We start from the raw sequence: 19,920 nt of genomic DNA on the forward strand, positions 1-19,920 counted from the left end.
TGTGCATATACATATGCAATCAAATGAGGTTTCTGCTACATAAACCAGCAGTGATCAGAAATTGGTTTCATAGGAAAAGTTTAAATTTTCTTGTTCACTGAAACATGGTTCATTCCTTTGTGCAGTTTACATTCATGGATGAAAATTGAAGGGCTGTAATATTAAGACAATAGCTTCGGTTCTCCAGCTGGTAAATGACTTGGAACTTGAGTTACACACTTGAACAATTGCCAGATACCTGACTACTTTGTCTATTTTCTTATAAAGAAGAATTTGCAGTTCATTGAACTCCTCTATTTAAGGAGCTTTTGTACCACAAAATAGTTCGATCTGAGAAAAAGAAATATATATGAAATACATTTTCATAGAATCATATATCTGAAAAGGGTTTATTTAAATTTAAGCCCCATATCAAAAATATTCTGAAAGAAAAATGAAAAATGCACTTGAGGAAATTTGGGAATTGGAAGAAAAAAAATTAAGAGGTTTTTGTCAGTTTTGAAAGAATTTCTGGCATCGATCTTACCACAGCAGAAGAAACTACAACCAACAAGTACTCTAATGGGTCTTTCATAGGTGTTCCTCTTGCTAATAAGGAATAGTTTCCAATGACTCTTGCAATAACGCCTTATTAATCATAATCTAAAGTAAGACATTTCGAATATAATAAGTGTAATTTCTCTCCCCTAAGCCTATATACCATCCAAATGTCCTACAGATTACAAAATAACTGAAGTTGTCATTTCTAGCTAACTGCGATAAAAGCATTTGTTATGGATTTATTTATATGGAAATTCATATGGAATGCTTAAATTTATAGTGCTTATGCAAAAACAAAACAGAGTTAAGAACTGGGTAAATGAACTCTGGCAGTTGGTGTACTTACAAAGATTTTAGGAAAAAGCTGAGAAAAGTAAAATAATGGTCGAGATTACTAAATACAGGGGATTGCAGGATGATACTGCCACGTACTGTGAGTGATAGCTTGCAGTGTTCATATGTCAATAATGCCCCTTCAAAACAAAACAAAAACCTGTTTTCAGTAAGTATGGCAGGGTTTTTTTATTACCCCTATAGTAATGAAGAAGCAGTCTAAATGGAAATTAAAAGTAATTTCTTCCAGTGCCCAACAGTACATAGACTGGCAAGTTGTCAATTACTGTTCTGAAAATAAAATGAAGATACCAAGCATCTCCTATGCTGAGGTCCAAAGTGACCTCCAAGCACCCTTAAAACAAACAGATATTTCTAAAGTTCAGATCCATAAAGGATAACCTACTTTACCCTCTGAAACAGATAATGCAAACAGCTGAAAGCTTTTGACCTCTGTAGTCCTCTACACTAGGGCTTAAAGTTGATAATAATCTGAGTTTCTTATAGTTGTCCATAGACAGTATCACTTTGAAGAAAGAAAATAAGAATTTTTAAGGTTGTTTTGACTCTCTTACCAGTTCCTCCCTCAGATTCACACTGTCCTTTGAATATGTACATAGTGTTTTCTCCATAAAACTTGAAGATTATTCTGTTAATTAGCACACAAAACCAGAAGCTGCACAAGCAGCACAGAGTAACACAAGTATCTCACTATTGCTGACTAACTTTCAATTTGATGCAAACTAACAAAAGAGCATTTTTCCCTGAGAATCAATCCAAAAAGCAACCTCTTCACTCCTTGTAAATTAGCCTTGTAGTCTTATTTCTGTGACAAACTACTCTACCCTATTCACAGTCTGTGCTTTGTTTTGTATCCCATTGTCTTGACAAGCCAAAGATACAAGAGCTAAGTGTAAGGTTCTGGACTGCATTATTACAGACGAGTTATCTCCAAAGACTTAACAGAGTAGTATCAATCTGATATCCAATGCACTCTTCAGCTTTCTGACATACAAGGTACTCAATTACAACCAGTGCTATAGATATCTAAAATTCATTCATCTCTTCAGACATACACACTGATAGACTCCAGTTAGTGTAAAAGTGCACCCAGTGTAACATTCAGTGCCCTGCAAGGACATGCTGGTTTCATTCACAATGGAAGTTTTCACCTTAAACTTATTTCCAATTCCAGTGTTCAAGAATTGATTAAATCCTGTATTAAGGTTATTCCCAGGCAACCAGAGAAATGCTCTGAAGATAATCTGCAGACGCCATTATGAAGTCAGTCCACTCCTTGGCCAGCTCTTCAATGGAGACTTCCTCCCCCCCATACTCCTGTGGGAGAATGCTGACGGGGAAGTGTTCAGTCAGACTCTGCAAGTAGTTATTTCCATGCATATACACCTAAACCAAAATATTAAAAGCATTTACTTGGGTATGAATGCTAGACTACTGAGTGAGAACAGGCAGCAAAGCATCTCAGTGCAAGAGCTGGACCCACCAGCTTGGTTTAACTAAGTGTATTTGTTCATAATGAGTTCCTTAAAAGAAGGAACTACCTGGTGAGTTTCCCCTAGGTGCTCAAACTCAGTCCTGCTCAGTATCTGAAGGCTGGTGAAGGATGGACTACAACCTGAGAAGAGCATTTTATGTAGCCGTGAGCACAGGAGCCAAAACTAACTTGTTCCAGACTGGTTTAGCAACACTGATGAGAGCACACACTACATCCAAACTGCTAAACTGAGCTAAACCATGGGAAGACTTGGGATTTGTTTAGTCATGATATCTTGTACTTGCCCTTCAGTCATTTCCAAGAACAGAGCTGTGTCTGGCTCCTGGCCATTACTATCTGGTCCTGCCACATGGATTTAAAAACAAGATTATGTAGTATGTATGTAGGTTCAAACAGGTGTCAAGGAAGATACTCAACAGAATCTATGTATCAGTCCTTATGTTTCTGTTCTAACTGAAATTAGATCCTGGACTACTTCTTCACTTTAACCCTTGCAATACTGTAGGTTTGGTTCTTCTCCTCTTGCTTTATTGTAGCTATTTTGAAGTCTTGTTCATTACTTCCAGTCTGATACTTTTATAGGATCTACTGTCCTGGCGTGCAGTGGCTATTGCAAATGCCCAAGATTCATGTGCTGAGTAAAGGAGGCTTCAGAATGGGAATAACAATAGGCGGGGCTGCTTATTTTGTACCTTAGTTCTGCTGTTAACACTTCACTTTTGTGCCAGCTAAAAACTCCAATATTTTTCCTATGCTTCAATAAACCGTAGTCCTTGCCACGCATTTGCATCCAAATACAAATTTATTTGCAGATTTATAACGGGAAAACTATTTAAAACAACTAAGGAGCTGTTTGGAAAAAAACTTTGAAGTTAAGTCTGACCAATTTTTGATGCATAAATGCCTCTGGAGGTCTCTCAGGGCTAAATAGTTGTCTTCTACTAATTCTGCACAACTTGGAGCATAAAACACTGTTTAGTGATCATTTTTCTCTGTCATTTATAGGCAGAGTACTGGAAAGTCCAGGATCTATTTCTTTCTAGTTCTGCAGAAGAATTGTTATGTGGCCTCAAGCAAATTATTTAACCTCTTTGTGTCACAGTGTTTTTTATCTTTAGAGTAGTGATAACAGCACCATTGCAAATTGTCATGTTATTATTGACTGCAAATGCTTTACAGTTAGATTCTGGAGGTCTGTATGGCATTAACAAACAAAAATGGTTTATGCTCTTCATTACTCAGGAGTAACAGAGCCTAAGGAAGTGCTACAGATTGTCATATAAGGGTTTTGTGGCAGAAAGAAATATTTGTGTGCACTCACCCGTTGCTTGATTTTTTCAGTGAGAAAAGGCTTAATTAGAGCGAAGACTGGGTGGAAGAATAAAGGCTCATTAATCAAGTGGATACCTCGAACTTTCAGTGGAAAGGAATCCTGTCAGCATACATGAAAAACAGAATAAGAAAAAGAAAATATTATTGAAACACTTCTATTAGTAAGGACAAGACTGTGAAAACTGTCTAGTCCATAGGTGAAAGTATTCCTTCTGACCTTCCCAATTCTTGCATTTTGTAGTGCTGTAGCAGTGTAAATTAAGAACAACATTTAGAAAAAGCATATCTTGTTCCTCCCATTAGAAAGAAAAATATCACCTTTTTTAAATCTGTGTGAGGTGAGACTGAATATTAAAAACAAACAGCAAAACAAAAAAGAAAAGTATCACCAAATTGCACATAATTTGTATTGTACACAAACCTTGTTCTCAGCCATTTTCCAAAGAACAATTTTTTCACAACAAATATTCTGCTACTAATTTACAAAAAACCTATCTAGCTATGTGCTATTATTGGCAATAGTCTGAAGGATAATACGTAAATATAAATAAATTATTGAAGATACTAACTTTAAGTTAAATAAATTATATTTTTTATTTAGAGATAAGCCTTGAAATTACTAGGAATTTGACCAAGCCAGAAGTTCAGCTTTACAACAAGATTACTGTTTTAATAAAATTAAAATATCTGCCATACAGCCTTTATAATACAAAATAACTTGGATTCTACTTGTGTTCATTTAAAAGTTCCAGATCTTTGAATTTTAAAAGAAAATATGGCAGTGATCAAAGCAAGCTTTATGCAATGGGGAAAGTAAAACTTCCATTCATATCCCACCTGATACTACCTTGGAAACAGATGTTTTCTGTTTATAAAAATGGTACTTCTCACAAACATATCTCCTCACTAGTTCAGTAGTTCTAAGGAGAAAAACCCCAAACCCAACACATTTCTTTAGTGCCACTCCTTTTAGATTTTAATGTATGATAAAGACCTTAAAATTGTCAGCTTGTATGTTTATTTAATGTTATTATGGGTTATCATATACTTAAATTCTACTATCATGATTTCACAAAACAATTTTCTATAACAGGTAATAGATTTTTCATAACAGATTTTCAAGATAATGTCACTTATTATTCATACTATGCTTTCCATTCCTTGGTACATACTTCCTTTGTATTAACTTCTGTTTCTTGATACAGGATAGCAATTTGCAAGATATATTTCTTGAGTAAAACACAGGGTTAAAACTAAGGTTTCTCAGCTTTTACTTATAAGCATGTTCTGGACTGCATTCAACATGCCCTGGGGTGCATCAGGCACAGCATCTCCAGCCTGGCTAGGGAGAGGATTGTCCCACTCTGCTCTGCTCTGAGGTAGCCTCACCTTGAGTCCTGTGAGCATTTTTGGGCACCACAATATTTAAAAGACATTAAGCTATTAGAGAGCATTCAAAGGAGGGCCATGGGAATGGTGAAGAATCTGAAGGGCAAATCTTATGAGGAGTGCCTGAGGTCACTTGGTTTGTTCAGCCTGGAGGAGACTGAAGGGAGACCTCACTGAGGTCTTCAAGATCCTCAGAAGGGGAAGAAGAGGGGAAAGTACCGATCTCTTCACTCTCCTGACCAGGGACAGGACCCAAGGAAATGGCCTGAAGCTGTGTCAGAGGAGGTTTAGGTTGGATATGAAAAAAAAGTTCTTCACCCAGAGGGTGTTTGGGCCCTGGAACAGGCTCCCCAGGGAAGTGGTCACAGCACCAGCCTGACAGAGTTCAAGAAGCATTTGGACAGTGCTCTCAGGCACATGGTGTGACTCTTGGGGCGTCCTGCATAGGGCCAGAAGCTGGTCTCAATGATTCTGATGAGTCCCTTCCAACTTAACATATTCTATGATTCTAAGATATTGAACAGCACTAATATAATCTCTGGGTACAGTTTACAAACCCAGTTAAAAGTGATGAAAGGAATCAGGGGGGAAAAAAAAAAAGAGTTAAAATTCTTTCTCTTCTTAGAAAAGAACACTGGAAACACACAATTTTTATTTTTTCATAGCTCAAAAAAACATTTAGAAGGTTGAAAAACACTGAAAATATCAGAAATAGGTCAAAATGGAAACATCATATTCAAAGAATTTCCTGCTTTGAGATAATGGATTGAAACCTTTAGATGTACTTGCAAATCCTATTCTGATTCCTTTCTGCTCTATTTCAAGGTTAAAAAAATTACCAGCAATTTGTTTACTACCTCAGAAATCAACTGAAACACTCTCAGTAGTCCTGTTTTCATGAGATCTGCCCCACGACTGCATAACACCAAGACTTCTTATTCTAGATGTGCGAAGTTGGGAATACCTGATAGTTTCACTGAAGTTTTACAGTTGATACCAAGAAGAAAGAACATCTGAAGTTCTGATGATATTAATTCAATGACTAAGCTTTGATTGAATCTCAGATATAAACCTTACCAAATCAGAGCAAGAGATTATCTCCCTAGCTCATTTCCATATCACAGGCTAACAGTTTTATTATTACTGACTTTCAACCCAACTTCTGAAGGAAAATAGGATTATTGGACTACACGGTAGCTTGCCTGTCAATTCTCTGTCCCCTTTTTTCTTTAATTTTTTTCTCTCAAATTCAGTGGCAAAGTTCAACTGAATTTGGCAGAAAGAAATAAGCTTTGAAGATAGTAAAGTCCTGAGAAGTTTTGCGAAAAATAGGAGGTGAGATAGCAGTGATTTGCACAAAACAATGCTCATGTTGGGGGGGAAAAAAAACCAAGCAGAACATAAATGTTGTACATTCTGTTGTTAGCAGATGAAAGATCACATAAGCATCATCCATACTGGTAACAAGTTAGGAGTGTCTTGCTCTTAACTATTCATAGTGCATGCTACTTTTAATATTCTCTGAGCCAGGAATAAATGCTTTAAATATTGAGTTAATGCATAAAAGAATGGAAGAGAAGAGATGAAACAGGATAGCAAACACAGATCCTTCCAAAACTGGGCTTCATTTGCTCTTCCAGTCATGAAATTCTTGCATTGGTGGAGTTCTTATAAAATACCAGAAGTTAGAGGGCATTTACTGCTGTGGAAGAATAAACTTGAAGTAAAATCAAGCACAACCTATGACTTGTAACGGATTTAGGATTTTGTTCTTCTAAGTTGCAGTCTGAGAATGTCTATGGAAGGAAAATTTACAAAATTTACTTATAGCTTGGAAGAGATGAAAAATTGGAAGTCATAGCAATGAAGCTGCATGAAGCACTATGTCATACTTACTGTGAGAACAGCAGCAATTTTCTTGGCCACAGCTGGACTGATTTGAAAAGCATGAGCAAATCTCCACCCTTGAAGGTCAAAGATGGCCTTGACTCCATTTCGCTGAGTCTCAATCTCCTTTACAATGAGTTCAGATGTGATGAGGCTTACACGAAACACATCATATGCTGTAAATAAACTGGGATCCCATTGTCCTGAAGAGAAGACAGATTACCCTGCATTACTATGAGAATACCCCATACACCTGCACTTTTGCTTCCTACGGCTTCTAATGTGCTTCTCAGGAACAAGAATTAACCAGCAATAACGAAACTCCTGAAACAAACTGTTTTGCTAATGCATAAGTTACTTTGTGTGCCTGCTCTCTCATTCATCTTTGATGCTCTTTTAGTAGATGGTACCACATAATGTAGCATGTTCCACCTATAGCCATAGGCCCAGTACAACATTTTGACAGGAACAGCTTAATTCAGTAACAGTCATGCTAGCAGAAGCTGCATATCATCAATCCAATCAACTATTATAACTTTTTTTCAGCACAGTAATTCTCACACAGTTCAATGTATCTCACTTTTTTTTTTTCCTGAGGCCTGAGCAAAAAATTGCATGGGATGAGCCTTAACCTTAGATGAAAGCTTTAGAGGGCACAATTATCTACTAGACCAGCTGATAATAAGACAGTTCTTTGACAGCTGGCAAAAATAATGTCTCTGTCCAAAATAAGCATAAAGAGATATGGTGTTCATTTAACTACATATTTTTTGAAAAGATTTTTGGGAGGTACGTCAAACATTTTCCAAGTGGTGTTAGCTAGGGCTCTTTGGCTACAAGTAAACAGTGAAAACCTGGTGAACTGCTCATCCAAGCCTAAACTGAACGTTGATACATGACTAGGTGTGCACCTTTTTATTGTGTTCTCCCTGCTCTGTGCTGCATCTGCATCAGTACCACAGTCTTAGCCCATAGCTTTGAAAATTTATACGAAATCAAATGATCGTTGGGACATTCAGAGCCAAAAACCCACATAATCTTACAAGTTTTAATCTTTAAGTTTCTTTCAATGCAACAAGAATTTCACTAAAAAGAAAATTAAGTTCTTCATAAGGGATTGTACAGCTTTAGCCACACTAGTTTATAAGTAAAATTATGTAACTGTTACAGCTCAGTAAACTCACCTTTAAATTAATGTAAATTTATTTCTAGCAAGGAACATGCTTTACTTTTCTAGTTAAGACATTCTGATATGATCCAATTTTATCAACCCCTGCAGTTGTACTCATAAAATATTTTTGGTTTGCTGCTGAAATTGTGATAATTAAAAAATAAATAAACCACAAAACAAAACAAAGCAAACGAACAAAACCCCAAAACTTCAGTGTCAGAATCAGGTGTGAAACAGTTACAAGCAATTCTGTCACTCACCAATTCTGTATATTAGAACTTTGCTTCCGTGTGGGTCTCTTGATTTTAGGACTCCATGATAGCCAGCTTGCAGAAGACCAAGAACAGAAGATGGTTGTAAATCTGCACTTATTTCTGGGCATTCAATTCTCCACTTCTGATAATTCTTCAATAACTGGAAAAAAAATTAACATGGACGTCAGGTAAGCATCAGCTATTGTGGGAACAACACAGTTAAAAATATGTTTTCCACATGTGGTCACAGTTAGGTTTAATTCATTAAATTAGCTATAATTTAATTGTATATTTTAACCAAATCACTCCTAGAAACAGAAGGTTGCTATACTGGATCAAGTAAGTGAGTAAATTGCCATGATGAATTTAGAACCCAGTCAAATCATTAATGGACTGCAGTTGCCATTTTGTGGCAAAAATGAAAACTGAATGTACAATAAGGCCGTAGTTTCTATGTAAAATGCATCTAAACCTCATTTTTTCCATTCAGGATACCTTTAGGATTGTTCATTTTGCTACTGCATCAGACTCATTCAGGATTTTTTAAAATTTAGACGTGCAAAATTTTATGGAGGAACATTCTCCTTCACTCACACACCCTCTCCCTTCCTCCCTATTTTTTACACAGTCATAAATAATTCCAGTTAACTATTTGAAACAGGTATGCTCATCAGCATATCCAAAACCATTTCTGAAGTCCCTTCTACCCCTCTGAAATGAGATAATATAACAAAGTAGCGGGTCCATTACACATTTGACAATTTCCCTCCCACAGAGTGGAAATAATGAGAACCTGTTTGGCTAAAACAGAGATCCTGTCTGTTGTCAGGGACATGGTCACCCTGGTTCCTAAGGCTGGGAGGCAGCATCATAACCACTATTTCTAAGGCACAGGAGGAGCTGTGTGTTGAAAGGCGATGGATTAATGCTAAGGAAGAGGCAATTAAAGGTGTTCCTTTGTGAGGTAACATCTGTGTTGAGGAATTACAGGGAGCACTGTGAAAGGTCACCTTAGAGACAGATCATGAAAAATTAAGTTGGTGATGCAGTAGTTCTAATTTCCAAGTCTAATTACTGTTTCTCCTTTAATATTAGTTAAGTGGTTGTGGGGAAAATGAGCTATGCCCTGCAACTAAAATTTATTTAAGACATTTTGCGTAAGTAGGAAGCTCTGCAAGACTGTCTTCTAAAATGCTTCCTCTCAGCTCATCAATTAAATTTTGCATCTGCTTTATCACCTCTGCTAAGTTCTCTAGCACTAAGTTTGGAAATCAGAGACGTAACTATTACAAGTAATTCACATTTTGTTTTAATTTCCTCAGTGGCTATGACTTAGAGTTCTAACCCAAGACCTTCAAAAGTAGCTAAGAGAATCAGAATTTTTTAGAACTTTGTTTCACAAGAAACTGAAATGTAGCTTTAAATCTTAAAGGAAGCATGCACAGCCTAGCTTTTAAAATCATTTCTATATTTCGAAAAACAGGGAAACCCAATCTGATCCTCAGCACAGTTTCACAAATTAAATGTGCCCACAACACTAAAAGCATCAACCGAAAGTCTTTTATTTCCTATAATTTGTATTAACAGAATTTTTTTTTTCCTTTATCAGTTACTCCATATTTCACAACAGAAATACTGAGGTTAAAAGAGCTGTCAGGTCCAACTAATAGAATATAACCTTAAAAAAATTACTTGTATCTATGCAAGTATAATTTTCTTCAGCCTTTTCGTTGGAAGAATGATCAGAATGAACATCAGTAAAATTGAATTCATCCCTTGGAAAATCAGAGCATCAGCTATGCTGATTCTTACCTACAGACTCTTAGAGGGAGACCTGAGACTCATCATCCTGTAGCTCACAGCATGCTCATGTCAGATAATTAGTCTTACCTCTTACCCTTCCCTCTACTTTGAAGCTTCTTGTATCATTTTACATATAACATACTTTTTCTTCAGCTTAATGCTTTTCTGCTCAGATTAAGGTCTTGAAGGATTTTGAAGGTCTCTCAAATGAATTGTCATGAGAAAACTATTTATAAAACATTACTGTTTATCAGCAGAATTTACATAAAAATACATGGTATACTGATCAGAAATTAGTTATATTTTTATGGAAGTAGAGCCTATAACTATGTATTTAGATCCAAAAAATAAAAAAGTTCATATACCATGCTAGAATCCCTCTTGATTTGACAGTAAAAAAAGTGGATAAAAAGCCTTATCCACCACCATAGAAAGAAACATTTAACCATTAGGAGAATTTTATTAGCAGCCTTTCGACTGCATTAAATCAGTTCTAGCCTAGACTAATTTTAAAACTAACAAACAAACAAACAAGGTGAGGGAAAGAGGGAGGAAGTAGGGAAAGTAAGTTAATTTGTGGAAGAGGAGTTCACTATAATTGCAAAGATGGGCCTGTTGAAGTACTCTGATTATCTCACTCTGTCAGTACTTGACTGTCTACAAAGGGCACTGTTTGAGCAATCCCAACTGCTTTGTGCCAGACAGCAATGTCAACATGTTTTTTCCTTGGTCTTTCCAAAACAGACTCTGAAACAGCAGCAGAATACAAAAACACCCTGAAAAGAGCTATACAAACATCTGTAGCTTTGTAATTTCTCACTTTTCTTCTAAAATCTGTGGTGCTACAACTTAAGGAATGTATATATTTTAAACACCTCTTTGAAGAATTCCCTACCAAAACTAAGATGAGAATAAAAATGACACATTCATTCAATAACCTAAATAATCTTGTCCAGTCCGTACAGTTACTTTCTCATTTTCACGATATTTACATTTTCCAAGTTGGAAACAACAAGGATTTGAGTTCTTGGACCTTGGAAGAAAGAGAGTGCTGTTTGCAGCTTATGATACACTCAAGATCCTTACAGAAGGCATAGTTTACCTACTAGTGATGCCTTTTCCTGGTATAAAATCAAGAGCCATACATGGTTAGAAGGGGAAAAGGGATTTTACCTTGGTATTTATTTTAAGGATCCTTAGGTGCACTCGTTCAGGTCATATGCATCGAAATGCACCCTGCAAATTGCCCATCCCAAAAGATCTGGTATAACATTATAGGTTTTACTAATTAGCATATCTATCAAAGATTCCCCAATGAGAGGCTCAAGTGAGCCCCCCTCCCCAAGGAACCTTCCCCTGGATGGTTCTATCTTAGTTTACAGAATATGTTCTGGAGAGGACCTTGGGGTCTGGGGCACACTGATCCCTAGCTATGAAGCTTCTAAAATGTTTATTCTCTTAGCTTGATGAAAAAGTCCAAGAATGTAGGCAAAAAGCACTAGGAATACAGAAGTTGTAAAAAAGGTATAACAGGGGTATAAAAGAAAAGGCAAAAAATCTTCATGGCATCACTAGCACACCCATTAAGGAGTAAATATATGGTTGGAATACTTCTGACACTTTCCATGACATGAGCAAGTGGGGCATCTTTCAAACACATAACATGGCTAAACCTAAAACATACTTCCCTTGGCAAGAAAGTCACAAAGGGCTGAAGAGTTCTTAGATTTTGAAAACCTAATCTAATTACCTGCAATGATTTAGATCTGAAGTAAAGGTTAGCATTAGAGAATCTTCCACAGCATCTACAGCTAGTTTTGGCAGATATTCTGTAAATTTTAATTTATGTAGGCAATCCCTTTCTTATAGCTGCACATGGTCAAGTCTTACACAGCCACTTAAAAGAGTAATCCTTAAACATGTAAAAGAGTTCAAAAACTAGCAGTGGGTACTTACAGGTATTCTATTTTCACATTGTTTAAGCACAGAAATTCATGGGGAATTTTTTTAAAGTATGATTTTTTTTTTCCCAGCAAGGAAAAACATAAATGTATACAACAAACACATTGGATATAGGTGAAACAACCTAATATCAGGAAAAACAGACTCATTCATTACCCAGTATAAAAAACAGCTCACACACCCACAACACAAGAAAAACCCCTCAATGTATAATTATCTGTGTTTACAAACTGAATAACCTACTTAGGATCTGCTCAGCATCTGAAAATAGATGCAAGATAACTTAATAAAGGGGAGAAATCTGGATGAAAAACTCCAGTGTCTGGAGTTAAGCATTAATTAAGAGGGTTTTTTTTTTCCTGAAATCCGTTGGGGATAGTTCCAGATTTCTGAACATTACAGATTACAAAGTTACCAATTAAACCAAGATTCGTGTCCTACAAACCAAAGTGAACTTAGTACTTTGCTTAGACACAAAAGAACTGGAAAACATTGTGCTTGTTAGAGAAACTAATGCGTCTGTATACATAAATGAATTATATTTTCTTGATTAATAACTATTTCTTTATTAACATGGATGATAGGCAGAATGAGGCCTCTATTGTGTCAGCAGTTGTACCAATGCACACAATGCTTGGGAAAAAAATGTTTTCTACTGGCATTCTTTGCAGGAGAAGCCACAGCTCAAACTTCAGAATATAAACCTTTGTGCATATGTATTTTATACTTCTTTTTATATATGTGTATACAGATGTACCAGAATTTAAGCACACAGTATACACAGACAAAGAATTTTAAATATTTTATAGAGACACAGAACTTTCCCAATTCCACATGCATTACCTCTTTGTCACTGGAAAAAGACTGGCACGTGCTGGCTTAGCACAAAGGGAATCCTGGCTGACTGATTTGTGTTTCCTCAAGAGTCAGCTCAGAGAGCTAATAAGGGCTCTTCCATCCTTTTCAAGGAATTCCTTAGTATTGATGGAAGAAAAGCAGCCAAGTAACTGATTTTAACTTAGCATTTATGTTTGAATGATGTGAAGATCCTCAGAGATAATGTCTGAGACTCAGCAGTGTGTTTGGCACTACAGAAAACAACCCACCTTGTTGGGTGGGTCATCCTAAGCAACTTACTTGCAGTACGACACACTAGGAAAACCTCATTTCTCTAAGTCGAATGCAGACAAAAACCAAAGTCTGGCTATATATACCTTGGTATCAACCAGAACTCCTAAAAGGATCCTAGATATTTAGAGAGTTTTCAGTGCCACAGAAGGGATGCTTACAATAGTATGCTATGAAAACCCTTTGCATAGAGCTTCAATGTCAAACATTTTTATTCTGTCCCCCAGAGTATAATCTATTTCAGGTACAAAAAGTATTCCAAAGTCACTTAGAGTCAGTCCTATACAAGAGTTATGGGCTGTAAGGCACAATAAAACACTAGCAAAAACATTTACATCCAAAAGGAGATGCTAGTTCTCCAGATTTCACATATCACTAGTGAATCCAAGTGACAGCACTTTTGATGATAACAGTGAAGTCAAACATACACACATAGCTGGTACATTCAAAAAGGGGCAGACACTGATCTCTTCTCTGTGGTGACCAGTGACAGAACAGGAGGGAATGGCCTGAAGTTGTGTCAAGGGAGGTTTAGGTTGGACATTAGAAAAAGGTTCTCCACCCTCAGGGTGGCTGGGCACTGGAATGGGCTCCCCAGAGAAGTGATCACATCACCAGTGTGACAGAGTTCAAGAGGCATTTGCACAATGCTCTCAGGCACATGGTGTGACTCTTGAGGTGTCTGTGCAAGGCCAGGAGTTGGACTTTGATGATCCTTGAGGGTCCCTTCCAATTCAGTATATCCTGTGATTCTGTGAGAATAGTCTGTTCCTGAGCTTAACTGAATAATCATTGTCTTTAAGAAATTAGATAGTTTTATCTCCTCTTCAAGTCCTTCAATTCCAGCTACCTGTTTCAGTGCTGATTTTCTTCTAGCATGAGAGATACCAGTGTATCAGTAGTTAAAAGCAAGTCTGGAATTGCCATTAGAAAAATGTAAAACATTGCTGTTATGAGTCACCATCAAAGATTTAGAAATGGAATGCCTTGAAACAATCTACCTGATTATTCTTTTCTGAAGCATTTCCAAATGTTGGTAACTGACATCAGATAAATCTCTGTCAATTATTAACCAGAAATTCATCAATGAAAAGGTCTGGTCAGTTGCCAGACTCTTGATTCATGTTTAAGGCTAAGCCCATACTAAGATGCTGGACAACTGTTGCTTACAAGCATTGACAGAGCCATGAACTTTGGTTATACCTCAGCTGCTCTAGAAATACTATGCAGTAGTACACAGCAGCCCAGTGGGCTAAGAGAGTCTGTATCAGCCTGAACACCAAACCAAGAGGCAACCAGGACAACAACAACCAGGACAATCAAACCAGGACAGGAGGGAAGAGCCACTGTCTGGACTGATGGCAGGAGGGCTCTGTCTAGGATGAAGTACTAACATAACTTCTGCATGAAGTCACACTTGGGTTAGATGAGTATACAATTTGTGACCACGACAGATTTTTGCACAATAATTCTCTTTGGCCTTTGATATACCAATTGCAATAAACATATTCCTTTGGAGGGGAAAAAAAAAGGAAAAAAAAAGAGAACTTCTTGTGTTATTCTTCCCATACTGTAAGAGAAGTATTCTAGAAAATGGTGTCAGCTAGTATGTAGAAGATTAAGTACAAGTGGCTACAGCACTTGGGGAACTGAAATTCTAGACAGAAACATTAAATACAGGTAGGTTTTGAACATTAGAATATCTTAATTTGAAGAAAGGTTTAAAATTCAGAAACTTAGCAGTCTGTGGAGACCTAGAAAATCTAAAGAGGTTTTAAAAAGGCTTAACTTTTTCAAAGCAGGTCCACAGTCTAGAGGGCTGATTCTCAAGAGGAACATAGGCAATTTGCTCCTTCATAGACTTCCATCTCTAAACCTAGCCTAGATTCCACACTCACAAAGATTAGTCCTACCTACAACACACCTCACAATTAACCACTACAAAGTGCAGAAACATATGGGCCAAATTCAGGAGTGCCACTGTCTTGTCTACAGGATTGCCAGTAACCACCAATTGCAGTGCAATTAGGAGTGGATATTCAGGAGTCCATGTTGTCCTCATTAAGCCCTGCGTTTTGGAACCAAGAAACACAGGAAAATAAAATGGCTTTTGTTGGGAAAGAAAAAAAAAGGCATGGTCCTACAATTGTTAGTGCACAGCTTTGATATAAACAATCTCACAAACCTCAAGTAAAAGTAAGATCCATAAAACCCAAAGGAATCTGACTTGACTCCTTGGCTCTTCTGCTGAGGAGGAAAGGTTTAAAGCTATGATGCAAATCTCATGAGTGAAATGAAAAGAGCAAAAATACAATTTCTAAAGCTATTTATGATTAAGGGGCTAATTCAATTTCTCAGATTCTTATTTTAGCTACTACCTTGATCCTGCAATACATATGTCCCTTACGGTGACTAAACTTGAAAAATCTACAGTCCAGAGAAGTCAGAAACTAATAGGTGAGCTCTGTTGGGCAATGCTGTGTAATCAGAAAGAAATTCCATGGAAACACAGATTTCAGTTGGCACATGTGAATCAACGCTTCTGCCCTGGGAGGATTTGGAAATACTTTCTGTTCCAAAGGTTTAATGGTTGTCAATCTTTCTTAAAAAAAAAAAAAAAATAAACTGATAACGATCTGTGCCTTTGGATATTAAAAATATGCGTACTCTGTGGCAAAATGGCATACAAAGAGCCAGGAAAGTAACACGACTTACCAAAGCCTGCAAGGAGTGCTGTAAATGACTAAACTGCAAGCAAAAAGAAGTTTTTACTCATAGTTTCAGACTACTTGTAAGTCTGTAGTGAAACTACTACGGCTACTAGTAATCTGAGCCTGATAATCACAAGTGTGTCCTTTAAAAAATACTGTTTCTTAACCGGAGCTGTGAGCTTACCACATTTACTGTATAGGCGGGTGACTGTACCACGTTTATCACAGCCTTTATGTTACCACATCCGAATCGCACTGAGCCAGCCGCGACACCGCACATTGATTCGGTGCCACGCCGAAGACACGCGTGACAAGCAATTAGTTACACCCTGAAACTCCCGCTCGGCCTCGGCCGACCCAGGCAGCGCAGGGCACGGACCCCCCCCACACCCCATCCCCGCAGCGAGAGCCCGAGCCCGGCTGCTCCCCGTCCCGGCCGGGGCTGGCTCACGGCCGCCGCGGGGGCTGCCCGGGCACCGGGACCTGCGGCCGCCGCCCTCTCCTCACCCTCCAGGCCAGGTCCAGGTGGAAGTCCCGGGCGCGCAGGAACCGCACCAGGAAGGCATCGGAGAGCGGCTGCGACCAGCGCTGGCCGGGCTCTGCCTCCGCCCGCCGCCGCAGCTCGGACACGGCGCTGCGCACCCGCGGAGAGTGGTCGGGGAGGTCATTGAGCTGCCCCGCGCCCGGCGGACCCTGCGACATCCCCGCGGCACGGCCGAGCTCAGCCCCGCCGCCTGCCCGCTCCCATTGAGAGCGGCGGGGCCCGGCCCGGCTGCCCCCGCCCCCGGCGGGGCTTAACCCCTGAGCACCCTCCCGGGCCCGAGGCAAGGGAGGAGGCAGGTGTGCTGCGTCCTGGGCCCGCCCGGCTGCGGCCGTGCCTCTTTTGGGGTTGCTTTTTCACTTTTATGGACTTGATCGGTTTTTAGGACTTTATGCTTTAAGCCCATCTCCTGTTTTTCGCTTCCAGCCCCAAAAGTGAGCTGTAACTGCTCCCTCTGGAGGGCGAGGGGCGGCCCCACCGGGCAGGGAGACCCCCGACACTGTACCCGCGGCGCCCACCGCCGGAGGGTCACCCCGGACCCCTGGGACGTGCTAAGGGTAGTGGCTTCCTCTTGGGGCGAAAATAATCCATCTTTAGATACTAAATCGCAAAAAGCTGCAACTTGATTGCAGCTTGAAAATGAAGTGCAAAGCGGGGATCACTGCTGGTGCAAAACTGCCTTGGAGCGCCTCATTCTTAACATGGATATGCAGTAATGAAAATATATTCACTCTGCCAGGAGAAAGGGCAGTGAAATTGAATTCAGTCTTAGTCCAAGTTTGCTGCCCAGCAGTGAGTTCGATTATGAAAGGTAAAGAGTTAATTGCTGTTGTTAGTATTTTTAGTATAACCTTTTCCTTGGATTAGGTTTCCTTTGAGATCTCTCTGGCCTACTTAGGCTAAAAGCCTTATTTTATTTAATATACAATTGATAAGGCATACTTTGGCCTAGTAAAAAGATTTACAAAACTTTGTTCCAGATTACTTTCCCCTTTTCTGGCTTTCTACAGTTAATACCTACTTCTTGATCAGCATTTTGGTTGTATCTAACCATGTCTTGGATTCTTATACACTGCTTAAAGGTCTACAGGTATCCCCCTCAGCTTTACAAATCTAAAAAAAACATCTGCCTAGCTAAATGCAGATAGGTAAAGAGTGGGAAGCTGTTAATTTCTCTATTTTCATTTTACCTCTGTCTCACAAGTTCTTTTAATCAGAGTTCGGATTAAAATGCAGGAGATGCAGGGTTCTTCTTCTAACTGATGTTTATTATTTCTTATCTATAGCACAGCTGCATGGAATGTGCCTCTAAGTTAACAAGGTGGAAAATGGCTGAGTGCTACAGTCCAAGGTCTTTTAAAGTCCAATCTATCAAATTATGGAATGCCAATTTATTTTTACTTATAATCCAGTAACTGAACATTCATGTTCCACACATGTGGGTTTTTTGAACCAGTACCAAACCACCCAGATTTGTGAAGAAGGAGGAAAGAAGAACTAACTCACACCCAAAATCCTCCATCTTGTTACATGCATATTATTATATCCCAGAAACCTAAATTTTCTACATCTCTACCTATTCCACCCAGTGATATAACTTTAATTACACAGCAACAATCTCAGTGTTATCCCATAATTTGGGAAGCTTTTCACAAGGCCTCAGGTCAAATGCAGTGTGCTTTTGAAGATCACTGCCCGTCAGCACTGAAAGACTGAAATTCTCTGAACTCAGGGTTCCAACATCTCCCCCTCCTGTTTGAAGCATGAACATTGCTTTAACTGCTTTGTTAAATCATTGTCGGATACACTGAAGTAGACAAGGTACAAGTACCATGATGACAATCAAAACATACATGCCAAATTTCAAAAGCTCTCTCCACAGTGGAGCAAGGCTGAACCAATCAAACAGATCATCCATCCAGGATCCTCTTTCAACTTTGAGTTTGATGAAATCTTCTTCTAATTGTTGAATGCTCTTGTGTATTGATACCAAATGGTCAGAAAGGTTCATGCAACACATTCCATCAAAGTCTTTGCATCCATGTCTGTGCACTAACAAGAGGAAATCTATTGCTGCTCTGTTTTGCAGAGCTGCATGTCTTACACTTTGAACATCTTTAACAAATTGCTCAATGCAAGAGAAACGGCATGAGAGTTCTTACTTAGCCAACAGCCTAATTGATCCAATTGTTTCAAGGCTGCTCCTACAGTAACTTGAGGTACAAAGAGAGCTGCAACAAACCTTCTTCCAAAATTCCAGGCTTTAAAATTATCATTACAATCAGGTGTGTATTGATCGACAAATCTTTTTCCTCTATGCTTATGTTCTTTTATCATTTTTACGTTGGGTGTTAGTAAAGTAAGTTTCCCAATGCTACATGGTCCACCTTTGGGGTATGTTGGAATGGCAGGCCAAACTCTATCTCCACAAATTAAAAAATCTCCTTGTGGTAATTGTAAAGGGACACGGTTGGTTGCTGTGTGCAAGACTGAGGTGAGATTGCACCAAGATGTCGCATTATTATACAATGCATGATTTGGAGTGACATCTGTGATTTTGTTTTTATTTTGTTTTGACTCAGGAGAATCAAATCTTATGCAAAAATCCATTTTTACTGAGCTAAAGATTTCCAGTTCTTGAGGCTTATAGGGTGTCTCAGGGAGAAATTTAGCCCAGAGACCCCATTCCTCTGTGGGATTCATGAGAAATTGTAAAAGATCTGAAGAGACATTTTTTGGTACTGGCCAATTGTCTACTGGTAAACCAACCAAGCAGGTTGAAAATGGCTTTTCTGGACTTGAATAAGTCAAACAAATGGTATCCAAGCCTGAGGCATTAGCTAAGGTCACCCAAACATTGGTTTATGTTGACTCACGGGCAGGATCGCGTTACTTAAGGCAAACACTGAAATAATAAGGCACAAGTATGATATCTGATTTAGTTTCATGCTTCTCTTTGGTTTCTTTTCTCAATCTCGTTCTGGGACAAGCCAAGCATGAGGCATGGAAGTTATTCCTTTTGCATTCGGTTCCACAAATTTGGACCTCTTTGGATTCTCTCTAAATTTTTCTCCAATTACTGTGGAGATGACAATCATTTCCTTCCTCATGACCTAATATAATTAAAATTTCAGTGGCCTTACACTTCATATGTAATTCTGAATCGTAACATGATCCACACCATGCACTTGTCAACAAGGTTTTATGATATCAGCAATTCCCACAATATTATACTGGCACAAAACCCAAGGCTCACAGCTTCTGCATGTGGGGCAAGAGATGTGTATCATCAGCTGCGGTCTTTCTGCAGTTCATGTCTGCATACTTCCTTCTCTGCTTCCGGGGGCGTCTGG

At 38.7% G+C, this 19,920-nt stretch overlaps 1 protein-coding gene across 1 annotated transcript; it reads right to left on the reverse strand.

Annotated features, from left to right (window-relative positions):
• Positions 1-1,359: 1,359 nt before the first annotated feature.
• TTPA (alpha tocopherol transfer protein) lies at positions 1,360-16,728 on the reverse strand (the record flags this gene model as incomplete). Its single annotated transcript, XM_082302063.1, has 5 exons — positions 1,360-2,280; positions 3,711-3,821; positions 7,007-7,200; positions 8,429-8,582; positions 16,534-16,728. 5 exons carry the CDS (start codon positions 16,726-16,728, stop codon positions 2,101-2,103), a joined length of 834 nt encoding a protein of 277 aa, XP_082158189.1. The 3' UTR covers positions 1,360-2,100.
• Between the last annotated feature and the right edge of the window lie 3,192 nt (positions 16,729-19,920).

Source organism: Coloeus monedula (assembly GCF_965178545.1).
Source record: "Coloeus monedula genome assembly, chromosome: 1".
NCBI classification, from domain to species: Eukaryota; Metazoa; Chordata; class Aves; order Passeriformes; family Corvidae; genus Coloeus; species Coloeus monedula.